The sequence below is a fragment of the Pristiophorus japonicus genome, chromosome 12 (genome assembly GCF_044704955.1).
Source record: "Pristiophorus japonicus isolate sPriJap1 chromosome 12, sPriJap1.hap1, whole genome shotgun sequence".
NCBI classification, from domain to species: Eukaryota; Metazoa; Chordata; class Chondrichthyes; family Pristiophoridae; genus Pristiophorus; species Pristiophorus japonicus.
In genome coordinates this window covers 178,403,307-178,417,278 of record NC_091988.1, presented here as the reverse complement: position 1 = coordinate 178,417,278, position 13,972 = coordinate 178,403,307, and the positions used below count along the sequence as shown (strand labels likewise).

The window sequence follows — 13,972 nt, the reverse complement described above, 5'->3', positions numbered from 1 at the left end:
CTCCCTGTGAGCACAGCTCCCTGCTGGGAGTGCAGGATCAGTGAATTTATCCTTTAATACCCATTTCCTTCAAAATGGAAGAGGCCAAATCCCCTGCACTATCATTTGGCTTTTGTTTTAAAAACTGGTTTCTATTAAGCTATTTTGTTCCTGACAATAAACTCGAGGAATCGCTTTATTATTTTAGTTGGTATTCTCTGGGACTCATTCTTACTATTAAAATCAGGAACTGTGCCCATTTGATTGACTTGTGTAGGCCCATTTCTTAATGCTCGCTAACTACCAAATATATTTAACTATCAATAATAAAAGCAGTTACACAAAATGCGCAATAGCGAGTCGGCAGTCTATTTTAAAAGAAGGAAGAAAGACTTGGATTGATATAATGCCTTTCATGACTACCGGATGTCACAAAGCACTTTACAGCCCATTGATTACTTTTTGGAGTGTAGGAAAAGTGGCAGTGAACTTGCGCACAGCAAGCTCCCACAAACAGCAATGTGATAATGACCAGATAATCTGTTTTGTTTTGTTGATTGAGGGACAAATATTGGCCAGGACACCAGGGAGATCTCCCTTCCACTTCTTCGAAATAGTGCCATTGGATCTTTTATGTCCACCTGAGAGAGCAGATGGGGCCTCAGTTTAATGTCTCATCCGAAAGACAGCACCTCCAACAGTACAGCACTCCCTCGGAGTGTCAGCCTAGATTTTTTGTGCTCAAGTCTCTGGAGTGGGACTTGAACGCACAACCTTCTGACTCAGAGGCAAGGGTGCTACGCACTGAGCCACAGCTGACACACCACTCATTCTCTTTCTATTAACTTCAACAGGCTGCCTATTCACTATTGCTCATTTTGTGCTACACCAGGCTCCCTTTGCGACAGGTGCAGAAGTCTCGCTTCTCACGAGAAATTGGGGTTACTGCCCCCGAAAGGAAGTGGAGCGCAAAATAACGTGCTCCACTTCCTTTCTGGGACACTAGTGGGGTGGACGTGTCGGGAGCGGGGCACAGTGTAGGAGTGCCAGGCTGACTGATTGCGGCATGGACCCTGCATCCAAAGCTTTCATGGGGCGCACCAAAACATCGGACAAATTTTGTTTTTAAACCAATCCACCTCCCCTTTAACTAAGCCTACCAGCTGAAGTCACTGGCGAAGGGGTCGACAACCGGGGGCATAGATTTAAAGTAATTTGGGGGAGGTTTAGAGGAGCTATGAGGGGAAATTTTTTCACCCAGAGGGTGGTGGGGATCTATAACTCACTGCCTGAAAGGGTGGTAGAGGCACATTTAAAAGATACTTGGATATGCATTAAAGTGCCGTAATCTACAGGGCTACGGACCAAGAGCTGGAAAGTGGGATTAGGCTGGATGGCTCTTGGTCAGCCGGTGCAGACTCGATGGCCCAAAATGGCCTCCTTCCGTGCTGTAAATTTCTATGATTCTACGATTAATGACCCCTCCCTAATAAAATTGCAGTTCTACATAAACTTAACAATTGAAATTGTCCAGTGGTTTACAGACTGCAGAAACTGGCTCCTACCTTTCTTCTAGTTCAAAGTACTCTATTACAAGCTTGAATATATAGAGGGTGAAATTTGACTTGGGATGTAGCATCATCATAGGCAGTCCCCCGGGATCGAGGAAGACTTGCTTTCACTCTTAGCATGAGTTCTTAGGTGGCTGTACAGTCCAATATGAGAACCACAGTCTCTGTCACAGGTGGGACAGACAAGGGTTACTGCCCCAAAACGGAGCGCAACAGAATTTTCCCCCGTAGCTTCCTACTAACAGCATCACATAGAGCAAAAACAATTAAAAACCCACTGATAACCTTATTTTAACTGCTATGGCCAAATTGAAACTGGAAAAAATGCTCTCAGTTGTCACCAATGAATCCCGTTAATTATTTTCTTTACGGTTTGCAGCACATTTTCAGTCAATAATATTGTACAACATGATGATCATAAATTACCTAAATTACCTGTGAAACGTTCATTGGTTCTTGATGTATTTTCAGGGTTTCCATGATCTTTTTTCAGAATGAGGTGTAAGAAAATTCAAAATAGCTACATAAATATGGGTTTAAAAAAATGCAGGTTATTGAAGTTTTTAATGAGAATATTGGCCATCCTGCTTTTGTCATCAAGCATTCTATAATTATATCTGCTGGTATAAATTACTATCCCACATAATCTTAAAAGGAAACCAGATGCAGAAATTCGCTGGTCTGACAATGATAAATATTGGAGTAGAGAATGAGCCAGAAAAGTAATCTTTTCTTATAGTTTCTAAGAAATTGAACTGTAAATTGCAGTGATCAAGAACCAGAACGAAAAGTTAAAATGATGAAAGGAAATTGTCCTTGACAAAAGGCAAATTAAAAGAACTCCCAATTAATTTACTTAAGTTACTCGATTAAAATAATTTATTGAACCATATCTACCATAAATGTGTTGTGTTATATTCTGATTTCGTTTTTAAAAATAAGCAGGTCCTCTGAGATTAAAAGATAAAAGATTAAAAGAAGTACTAAAAATGTATCCCAACATCAGCCAGAACCACCTGCCAGTCCAGACAGATGATGGCCGCTTGTGATCTGGAAACATAGAAACATAGAAACATAGAAAATAGGTGCAGGAGCAGGCCATTCAGCCCTTCTAGCCTGCACCGCCATTCAATGAGTTCATGGCTGAACATGAAACTTCAGTACCCCCTTCCTGCTTTCTCGCCATAACCCTTGATCCCCCGAGTAGTAAGGACTTCATCTAACTCCCTTTTGAATATATTTAGTGAATTGGCCTCAACTACTTTCTGTGGTAGAGAATTCCACAGGTTCACCACTCTCTGGGTGAAGAAGTTTCTCCTCATCTCGGTCCTAAATGGCTTACCCCTTATCCTCAGACTGTGACCCCTGGTTCTGGACCTCCCCAACATTGGGAACATTCTTTCTGCATCTAACCTGTCTAAACCCGTCAGAATTTTAAACGTTTCTATGAGGTCCCCTCTCATTCTTCTGAACTCCAGTGAATACAAGCCCAATTGATCCAATCTTTCTTGATAGGTCAGTCCCGCCATCCCGGGAATCAGTCTGGTGAACCTTCGCTGCACTCCCTCAATAGCAAGAATGTCCTTCCTCAAGTTAGGAGACCAAAACTGTACACAATACTCCAGAGTTAATGCTGATAGTAAAGAAACAACTTGCATTTATATAGAGCCTTTTTTATATCCTCAATACACTCCAAAGCACATTGCAATCAATGATTTTGTTTTCGGAGTGCAATCGCTGTTGCGCTGTTGTCATGTCGTCAAATGCAGCAGCCAATTTGTGCCCAGCAACATCCACAAATAGCAAATGAGGTGAATGACCAATAAATCTGTTTTTGACGGTGCTCTTTGAAAGAATTGGTTGAATTAATGAGACATTCACTTCACGAATGCAGCAGTACGGTTGTACAAGTTGAAAAATTTTACTTTTAAAATTAGTTAGCAGCAAAATATTCCACCAAATAAAGATTCAGATGACAGGTTAATTTCATTTTCAGTTTTTTTTCCAATTTAACTCGTAGTTCGGACTGTTATTTTTGCTGAGTACAAATTTCTTGTATTTTAAACAAAATTTTTTGTCAAATTTCCAAAGGTTCAGTGAGCTCCATTTTCAGAGTTGCAAGGTTAGAATGGGATAATAAACTCTATATTGTGTGGTCAGAATATGGTTACTGAGGTTAATATGGACAGCAAAGTAATATTCCTTGATGTGTTATGGGGACATAGTTGCTGTGTTTGGATAAAATGCAGGTGCTTTTAACTGCTGGAATTCTTTAATAAGAAGATTTGCTTCTATGATTAATGTGCAGTAATTATGCTCTCATTTATTCTGACAAGCAAGCACATTTCTGTAATTGCCTTCTTCAGATCTTGTCAGCTAACGAAGAAGCCTTAAAATTAAATCAAGCACATTTGTACTTTGAAGTTGGTACAGGTTTATATTCCTGCAGCCTAAAATACTATGAGATGACACAAATTACCTAAAACGCATATTATTAAAGTCAAAGACTTCCCAAGCTAGACAAGCATTTTCTGTCCTATGAACGTTAATGATATTCATGCAATTCTGTTCCTTTGTACTCTTGCCACTTACAAGGTGTTGATATGAAAGTTTGTGCAAGGAAAACCGTGATCCCTAATGGCCTATTGACATTGCAGCACAGCATATATCTTGACACCCCAGTGGTAAAGGTTCCAATCTAGGAAGACATTTACATTACATTATACAAGCTTTTATATGTTGGATTGGATGTTCAGGTATGTCACCTGAGGAAGCTGATACATTAATATGCTCTGAGACCGAATGCTGTTATGGGAGAATCAGCAGTTAAATTGGTGATATTGTATACAAGAAGTTCACTCCTTTGAGGTGAGTGTTTTGCAGTTTGATCATTTTTAATTTGATTTTCAAGTGCATGCAAATGTATGATACAGGTTATGTGCAATGAGGTACAGACATTAGCTTAGAAATTACTATTGGTGTTACTAGTGAGTGAATGCTGAATGCCATGCTTGTGTATGCTATTGTAATACTTCAAAATAAATGGATGAATACCAGCATTTAAATAAGAGTCAGAAGAGGTTCATATCAATGTGTTGAGCATTTGTCCACTAATATTGTCAACAGCATGATGACACACTGTAAATAGTAACATTACAACTCGCAACTCATACGTGGGTGGATGTATTCATTCAGCTACAATTCTGTCTTTTATACTGGTGAGTATCTGAATTTGTAGTATCACAAGTTCAGCCCTGAACTTTAATTTGGGATAATGGTGATTTTTAAAGACCTGGATTTTCCAATATTGGCATGATTTCTGCCAACATGGTTTTTGGTTGGTGGACTGAAATGGAAGCAGGCTGTTTGCACCCAATATTTCGAGGTCAGATCATTAGCAAATTCAGGCAAGCCCAGGGAGTGTGCTAATTGTGGGAACAGAAAATTGCATGGAAGTGAAATTAAAGGGAAGGAACAATTAAAGGAGCGTGCAATCAGGTGATAAAAACGCAATGCTTTAGTAAACATCAAAGGCCATCTCAACCTATTTGCAGCCTTTGCCAAGGATGAAAGTGTAGGGGCCTCAGAGACATGAGCAAAAATGAAGGGAAAGGAAACCCATAGGGCAGGAATGAGTCAGGAGGCATGGAGCAGCCCAGTTGAAGTGGAAGTAGTGCTGCTTGAGATGCTCATAAGGATTACCCTCTGCATAGCACGAGCCCCCACAAGTCAGCACTGCAGTCTGCCTACAGGTAGATGCAGCCATGCTTAGGGACAGTTGCCCATTAAAGTCACTGGATATGCCAACCTTATAGGGCATGATAGCTGCACGTCTCCTTGTAGCAGATGGCACAGCTCTGCATTTGCCTCTCTTTGTTGGTGTGGACCATGAGATGATAGTTCCCCATAGTCATTGCCATGTAGGTATGCTATGGTCTGTACATAAGGTTGGTGGCATCTTTGCAAATGCCATCAGTCAGCACTGGATCTTGATCACCCTGGCATGTTTTCTTTCTTGCAGCGCCACTATGTCTTTGCAGTTATGTATGTGTGGGTGGGCACAGAGCATCTTTCATATACCTTGGCCTGCTCGGCATTCCTCCAAACATGCCAGATAGGGGGTCACCACTGGAAAACTCATTGGTACCAGTACTGATGCTGGGGAAAAATTATTTATCTCAATTGGCAGAAAGTCACACCAGAACCTAATTGCCAATAGGAGGGGGTGGAAAGGAAAAACGGTTAAGAAATGGTCAAAATGCATTTACATTTATATTTCTGTGCCCTTTCCATGACTTCCAAAGTACAAAATGCAATCCCAAACATCCATTTAACATGATCATCTTTTACATAATCACCCTGCATACCAAAATGGTGGAAATGGCATTGGTAACCGTTTAAAGTAATATTAATATGAAGTGTCCACTCGTTCAAGATGGATGCTTGTGCTGTTGTTTTGTCCTGTCCACTAGACAACACGCCAGGATGCATACCCACCGAATTGCCTGCAGGGTGGGACTGCTGCACATTTACCCAAACTGGCTGCCAAGTTAGTGCTGGATTGATTTGACCTCATTTCTAACTTCAAAATAGTCAGGTGAATTGTAACATCCAGTTCACTAGTCCCTGTGTAGAGTGGGGTGCAGAGCCAGTCATTGGAGATGTGCAAGTGTCTGCAATATCTTGTATCTGCTGACTTGGCTGGAAGTTCACCATTATGCTGATAAAGGACCACAAAAAGGGATGATTCCGAGTGTATCTTTTGATAAAAAATAGATACATTGACTATGTTACAATGAGATTTATATGTCATAAAAATAAATAAGCATGAGTCACCACCAGAATATGTTGCAAAAGTAGTTTCATTGCATCAATAAATGAAAATTTTTTGAAAGAAGAAACAATAAAAATGGAATTGTAAAGTAACATTGACAGATATAGCAGTTTTTTAACAGTATTTTTCCTTTTTATGAGTTTATATTTGTCATACTTCAGCAGAATAGAACACACTATTTTGCACTTGAAGAGATGCTTTCAGTGCAGGATAATTTTGTGGGTTTTCTGTTGTCATGGCAACAATACTTATCTTTTGTAATACTCCTTTTCTTTCAACTTACATCATTACAGTCAGCTCAATCAATTCAATTCTAGTTAAGGTCATTTTTCAAAAAAAGCACTATAGTCCACCGGAAAAGCTTTGTTAAGTTAATTTGAGGGTTAAAGGTAAGGTTCCATATATTTCTGGGGATGAAGCACATTTTAACCTGCCGAGGAACAGAGAATAGTGGATCTTCTCCACTACCCTCGCACTGGCCTTTCAACTTGAATTGTATTCATGACACACTGTTTCTTTCCTGAAATGTTAACCTTCCTTGCTTTATATTTGCAGGATATTCTGTTTTTATTTCAGATTTTCAGCATTGGGATTTTTCTTTCAAGGGTAAATTCAACAATACGCACTCGTAACAGTGATTCTCTAACCCACACTTACTTCAAGCATACTCCCTGCATGAGTGCAGTATTTACCTATTAATCTTTTTATTATCTTGCCACTTTCAAGGTGGTATTGTTGAAATACAATTATCTCTGATGGTCAGGTGATGGTGTACTATGTTACGGGCAATACCTATAGTCACAAATTCAAGTTTCGGAAGTTGTTCAAACGACATGATGAAAAGCCCCGCATGTAAAGAGTAGCCCCACCTCATTTAATATTGTCACTTATGGCTTATTCATTTTGGTTAAAAATGGAACAGGATTTTCATGTTTGATGAAATCTGAAAGAGCAGAGTAATTTCAATGGCTTGAAATCATGTGAGATATGCTGACCTGATAAACACTCCCACCACAAAAGCTCTACGCCGGGAGCTCATTTGTAAAATCTCCGACTATGTACTTTATTGGGCTTCCAATTTTTCTTAAATTTGGGCTGATGAAATCGGTACCATTTATTACACTGAAGTTGTCAGCCATGACAGTATTTTGCCTCTGTGGACTTCCCGTTCAGTATTCCACCAGAGGGACGTGGCACTCTGACAATCAAACGCAACATCAGAGCTTAAATCAGACAGCTTTAGACCTTCAAAAACCAATATAGATGTGATGAACTGAGTCAGATCCAGCTTTGCGTAAACTGGCTACCAAGCTTTAGGCCATAAAAGGATCAATTCAAAAACAGAATTTTCTTAGCATTTCCCAGATGTACCACTGCATCCTCCCAAGCTGTTGTTAGGTTGTGCGGGACAGGAAGTAATCATGCTCCCACCTCACCCACTCCAACGTCAAGGTTTCCAGCTATACATAAATTGGGTGGAAACCTGGCAGATGAAGAATGTTCCGCAAATTGCAACCCCACCCAACCACTACATAAGAAATAGGAACAGGAGTAGGCCGTTTGGCCCCTCGATGTTGCTCCTCCATTTAATAAGATCATGGCTGATCTGATCATGGACTCAGCTCCACTTCCCTGCCCGCTCCCCATATCATTCAAAAATCTGTCTATCTCCGCCTTAAATATATTCAAAGACCCAGCCTCCACAGCTCTCGGGCAGAGAATTCCACAGATTTACAACCCTCTGAGAGAAGAAATTCCTCCTCATCTCAGTTTTAATTGGGTGACCCCCTTATTCTTAAACTATGCCCCCTAGTTCTAGATTCCTCCAAGAGTGGAAACATCCTCTCTGAATCTACCTTGTCGAGCCCCCTCAGTATCTTATATGTCTCAATACGATCACCTCTCATTCTTCTGAACTCCAGTGAGTACAGGTCAAACCTGCTCAACCTTTCTTCATAATCAACCCCTTCATCTCAGGAATCAACCAAGTGAACCTTCTCTGAACTGCCACCAATGCAAGTATATCCCTCCTTAAATAAAGAGACCAAACTGTACACAGTACTCTAGGTGTGGCTTCGCCAATACCCTGTACAGTTGTAGCAGGACTTCTTTGCTTTTATACTCTATCCCCCTTGCAATAAAGGCCAACATTCCATTTGCCTTCCTGATTACTTGCTGTACCTATATACTAACGTTTTGTGCTTCATGCACAACAACCCCCCCCAGGTCCCTCTGTACTGCAGCACTTTGAATTTTTCTCCATTTAAATAATAATTTGTTTTTTTATTTTTTCTGCCAAAGTGGATAACCTCACGCTTTCCTACATTATACTCCATCTGCCAAATTTTTGCTCACTCACTTAGCCTGTCTATATCCTTTTGCAGATTTTTTGTGTCTTCCTCACAATTTGCTTTCCCACAACTATGCTATATTTCCAATTCCCAGGGGTCAGAATTTTTAGCCATTCAGGTGTCTGCTAACCCAGCATAAACACATTCCAACTCTCCTTGATAAACATGCACAGTTCATTTTATCAATAACTGCCCCAAACTAGACTGAAACTCCAATCCATCAAAGAGAATTATCTTTGGAGTTTGCAATTCTGTTGCACCTATTATACTGATAGACAAATATCTGTTCTAAGGATGCATTTATATTCCACAGAGTGAGCTGAGAGCAAAACTCTCCCACGTTCACTTCTGATCTTTCATTCCTAGTTATAGAATTAGTTTAAATCCCTTTGACTTTCCGATGACATGACATTGCTATCTTTCTTGTAACTGCTGTAAAACACTTACGGCCCGAAATTCACCGTCCCCAAAAGGACGGCTACTGCAGAGTTTGGGCGATCGATCAAAAAAATTGATCGGCTGCCGTGGTCGGGTACTTTTCCATCCCCGAACCATATTCAGCTCGGGGAGGATTTGAGCGGTGTTCACTTCCGCCGGAAACGGCGCGGTGAAGCCGCTGAAAAGATAAGTTTCCAGCAGAGAGGGAAGCAGCGTACGGGCTGCTGGAAAGCCACAAGGTCAGCAAAATTCACCAAGGAAAAGGTCGGACTTTTCCCGGCAGTGCCCCCGCGAGGTTTTCGCTGTCGTGCGCAAATGCGACACCGCTGGGGCCCTTTGGTAGGTAAATAGTTTTATTACTTATTAGTGTTTTTATTTCATTTCCAGCATCTGCAGTATTTAGCTTTACATATAGTTTTATTAATTATTTTGGCTCCATTAAACCTGCTGAGTGTTGCTCGAGGTTGGCACCTACCCCTGTACTTTTGTACAACTTTCAGGTCTGACTCTTTAGTGGAATCCTGTGGGCTGCAGAGACCTGCTTGGCAGGGTTCACCCTGTGGATGGGAGGAGTGTTGGGAGGACGACACCTGATCAGAGGCAGGGCGGCACGCAGGAGAAGGTGTCGCTGTCAGCTGGCAAGGGAGGAGGCAGCCATGATTTGTTCATTCTGTGCCAGAGTGCCCGCCGTCTTCACTGGCCCGAATCAGGATTGCGGTTGGCTGCTTGGGGACAAGGGATATCCACTGTCCACTTGGCTGCTCACTCCTCTGCGGAACCCCAGGACAGCGCCAGAGCATGCATACAATGACGCTCATTGTGCCACCAGATGCATCATCGAGCAGTGCATAGGCATCCTTAAGCAGAGGTTCCGGTGCCTGGACCGCTCTGGTGGAACCTTGCAGTACTCTCCTCAACAGGTCTCCATGTCGTCATGGTCTGCTGCATGCTGCACAACCTGGCCATCATGAGGGGACAGCCGCTGGAGGTCGAGCCAGCAGTACCACCTGAGGAGGGGGAGGAGGATCCATAGCTAGGAGGTGTCGACCCATCGCCACCCTGGAAGGGCCGGGTGCAGACTGGTCAGCAGCTGGCTCATTAGAAACCCTTATGTCCATGCTGAATTTCTCAGTAGTGATAACACTCAAATTAAGACAGCCACACTGCTGAAAAATCCACTTTGGAAGGGTTCATTCACACTTGAACCCATTTTTTCACTTTTGGAGCTGAATATGGGGTGGCCCAGCTACAAAAAAATGTTGGCGCGAATGGCCACAAAAAGGTGGGGGGGAGCACCAGCTTTCTAGCGGTACTGAATTTCAGGCCTTTAATACGTTTCAATTTACCATTATTCTAAATTGTGAATTTGTTCAAAAAGGATATGGCGGACACTAAGCAGAGGGAAAAGAGGAGAGAAATGACAGAACTGAAAGCAGGATCGAAGAAGTGGATTTTCAGGAGGTTTTTGATGACTGGGAGGCAGAGGGAACTGGGTCGAGTTTTCCAGAAGGCAGCTTTCAGACATTTCAGAACCAAGAAATATAGAACTCCTCAATCTTACTTGCAATTATGCCAATTGGCCCATTAAATCCGTTCCTTTCAGAAAGCAATTATTGAATAAAGAACACTTCAGAATTTAGCAATTTTGAAATATTCCATTCCTCCATGTTTTAAAATCTATCTTTGTTCCAGGCCATTACAGAAATGTCAGTCTTCTTTATAACTGTCATCCAAAGCAATACAGTACCTCACAGTGCAATCCTTTGCCATCTCACAAGCATCCGTGAACATCTGCCCCCCTAACTGTGACTAGGATAACAAAAGTGAAAATAATTAAAAGTATAGGTGCTGCAAATACTCTGACCCAAAATTACACTGCCCTCTGCACGTTGGAGATAACTAATCAAAGATTGCAAATGGTCTCTTATTCTGCAAAACCTCCTGAGCAAAAGAGAAATGAACCGAACAGAAATTTTCAGCTGATATTAAGATATTGTCAATAAAACTTTATGCTATAAAAAGTAAATCCTGTTACAAACGTATAGGCCTGAAACTAGGCTGTTGAATACTAGTGTAACACAATCTTAGAAGAGAAAAGGTGTGCAGGCAATTTAGATCAATGGCCTCAGAACTGAACCCGCCAGTGACCTCTTGCACTGGCCCTGTCAGAGTCAGGAAAAGACACCTAATTTAGCATTGAGCAGGCAAGCACCTTGACAGGGCCTGCTCACCATTAGGGGTTGTGCCCAGCCCAATCAAATTCCCTTTGACCCCTATGTCAGGAAGTCAAATTTATTTTTAAATCTCCATTCTTCGGTGAGTGTAGGCCATCTGTCTGAAATCCCCCAATCCATGTAGCCCAAGTAGGTTGGTACACCTCAGCTCGCTGGGCACTCTGGCCTACAATACTAAACTGGGTTCCAAAAGCTGGGAAACGTGGGGGCTCCCGGCACAAGGATCCCCGTACACTCCCCTCGGCTCTATCTGTGATGATGTTTCCCTTCAAAGGAGCAGGCAGTTCATCCCCGCCCCCCCCCCCCCTGCTTCCCCACCCCCTCATAGGGCATGCTAGAACATCCTGTAAACAGTGGAGACCCAGTGCAATTGAAGCCCTGCCCTTTTCTGGTGGGTTTTGCAGGTCTCTCTCATGACAGGAGCCCAGCAAAAACCCAAAGGAAATTGGGGCTAATTACTTTACATAGAGAATCTAAAGATGTGGAATGGGCTGCTCATTGAGGCAGTTATTGTGTAAAAATTAAAGCATAATTGGATCACTATTTAAGTGGGTGATTGAGGAGTATTAGTTTTTACAATTGTACAGTTCCATTGCAGGGTCTTTTCTCGTCCTGTACTTTCCTATGCTCAAATCTCACATCTTAATTTCAGGGTCATAGAGTAATATTTAATATATTCACAAATTAAATATATATGAAATACAACAATGTCAAATATTATTATTGATAATTCTGCAAAATGACTGCATGATTATCTGTATCTGAGGCCTGTGATGACACCCAGCTGTTGGTTCTCTGTCAAATGTCAGTTTCTATTCAGTCCAATTGCACATTTTCCAGCTTAGTTGCCATGCAGAATTTAATTGGTGCTTTCTACAGAAATCCATATTCATTTTCCTATCTGACCTCTTTGTGCAGGATTCACAAAGATGATGCTATTTGTGTACTGCTGATTTCTACTGAAGCTCTAGCGACCAAAAATCTTCCTGTGAAATATTTTTGTACAGTATTTTCTTCAAATATTAGGAAAAGTTTGGCACACTCTGTATTCAATGCAATCTGCAGATTATTTGTCAAAAGCAGTCTTCCAAACAACCACATTCCTTGCTTTTCAGAGTTTGCCAGAAGGACAGTCAGCAGCTTGGGACACTGCCAAGAAAGAGGAAAATCGCTCGAAGAACAGATATGGGAATATCATTGCTTGTAAGTGTAAGCTGCACTGAATGGATATGCTTCATAAATATCCCGTCTATAACCTTGTCTACCTGATGAATTCCTCCTGATAAAGATCGGCTATGAAAACTAAACCATAACCTTAATGAAAAGTGCTTGATTTACAGACCGTTCACAATCGCTAGTCTGCCTGGTGTAAAATGAATTACCCACCAGCCCCTACAAAAGAAATCAGTATGAACTATACTGCAGAAAGCGAGAGCAAGTGGTAATAAGAATGCTTTTAAATCAATGCTGTGAACGGATTTCCCTCGGTGGGCAGCCAGTGGGCAGAGCACGGCCGTTGGGCACCAATAGTACCAGCATTTGGCTGACGGGCTGCAGGCAGAAAACCACCACCACTAGCTCTGGGCTGCCACTATATCGGTTGGCCACGCGTCTGCCACTCCCCTCCCGATTACCGCCAGCACTGCCTCCTCGGGGAGTGATCTCATGGAGTCGTGCTGCCCCTCCCCCGGTCAGGTCCTGCCGGCGCCTGTTATGTGCTAACTTGTCCTAGAAGAAAAAGAGTGGTAATTGTGAATGAATGCATTAGCAGGTGTGTTTGTACATGAGTGATGCCTCGCATGGTTGCAGAGCTGTGAGATGTGTCTGAGGTATAGGTAGTGCCTGTGAAGGATGCAGTATTGTGGGTTGTGTGAATGTTTAGTTAGATGGTGAATTCAGCGTGCTGAGGTTGTGATGCTGATGATGGTGCAGTTATTGAGAAGTGTGTTTGTGAGATGGGATCTTACCTTGACTATTCATGTCAAATCGTTCAATTTTTTGTAGCACTGGAGCCATGTCCTGGGGGCAGTGCTCCTGGCTGTGACCTCCTCGGTGATCTCCTCCCACATCTACTGTATTAGTTGCCTCCATGGCCTCCTTCCCCCCCCCCCCCCTGCAGGTACAGAACATCCCTCCTCCATTGTATCTCCTCCACCAGGACCACCAGTGTCGCCTCTATGAACCTGTGATCCCTCTCGCTCAGCCCCTGAGTGACCCTGATACGTTCTGTTGTCTGTCAGCCAGCGCCAGATTTCAGATGAGCCATCTGCCCTCTCAGGTGTATGTAAAAGATCACAAGGGACTATTTCAAAGAAGAGCAAATTAGTTCTTCCTGGTGTCCTGACCAATATTTATCCCTCAACCAAATCACTGCAACAGAATGGAACGGATTTTGTGATAGAAGTAATGGTGAGGCTATCAGCGCCCACCGTTATTAAGGAGTAAATTGGACAGAAAGTTCTGGCATGCACACATGCGGAGTTAAACGCGGAAATCAGGAATTTGCTGTCAACGTTTCTCTGCTCCCCACAAGCTTCACTATAACGAGAGACTTGGCATTCAAAT

At 42.3% G+C, this 13,972-nt stretch overlaps 1 protein-coding gene across 3 annotated transcripts in view; it reads left to right on the top strand.

The window, feature by feature from the left end:
• Window positions 1-13,972, top strand: part of ptprt (protein tyrosine phosphatase receptor type T) — a 1,564,838-nt gene that overhangs the window by 1,447,367 nt on the left and 103,499 nt on the right. For all 3 annotated transcript variants that reach the window (XM_070896216.1, XM_070896215.1, XM_070896217.1), the window contains one exon: window positions 12,523-12,610. In XM_070896216.1, coding sequence (XP_070752317.1) covers window positions 12,523-12,610 — 88 coding nt within the window. The remainder of the gene's footprint in view (window positions 1-12,522; window positions 12,611-13,972) is intronic.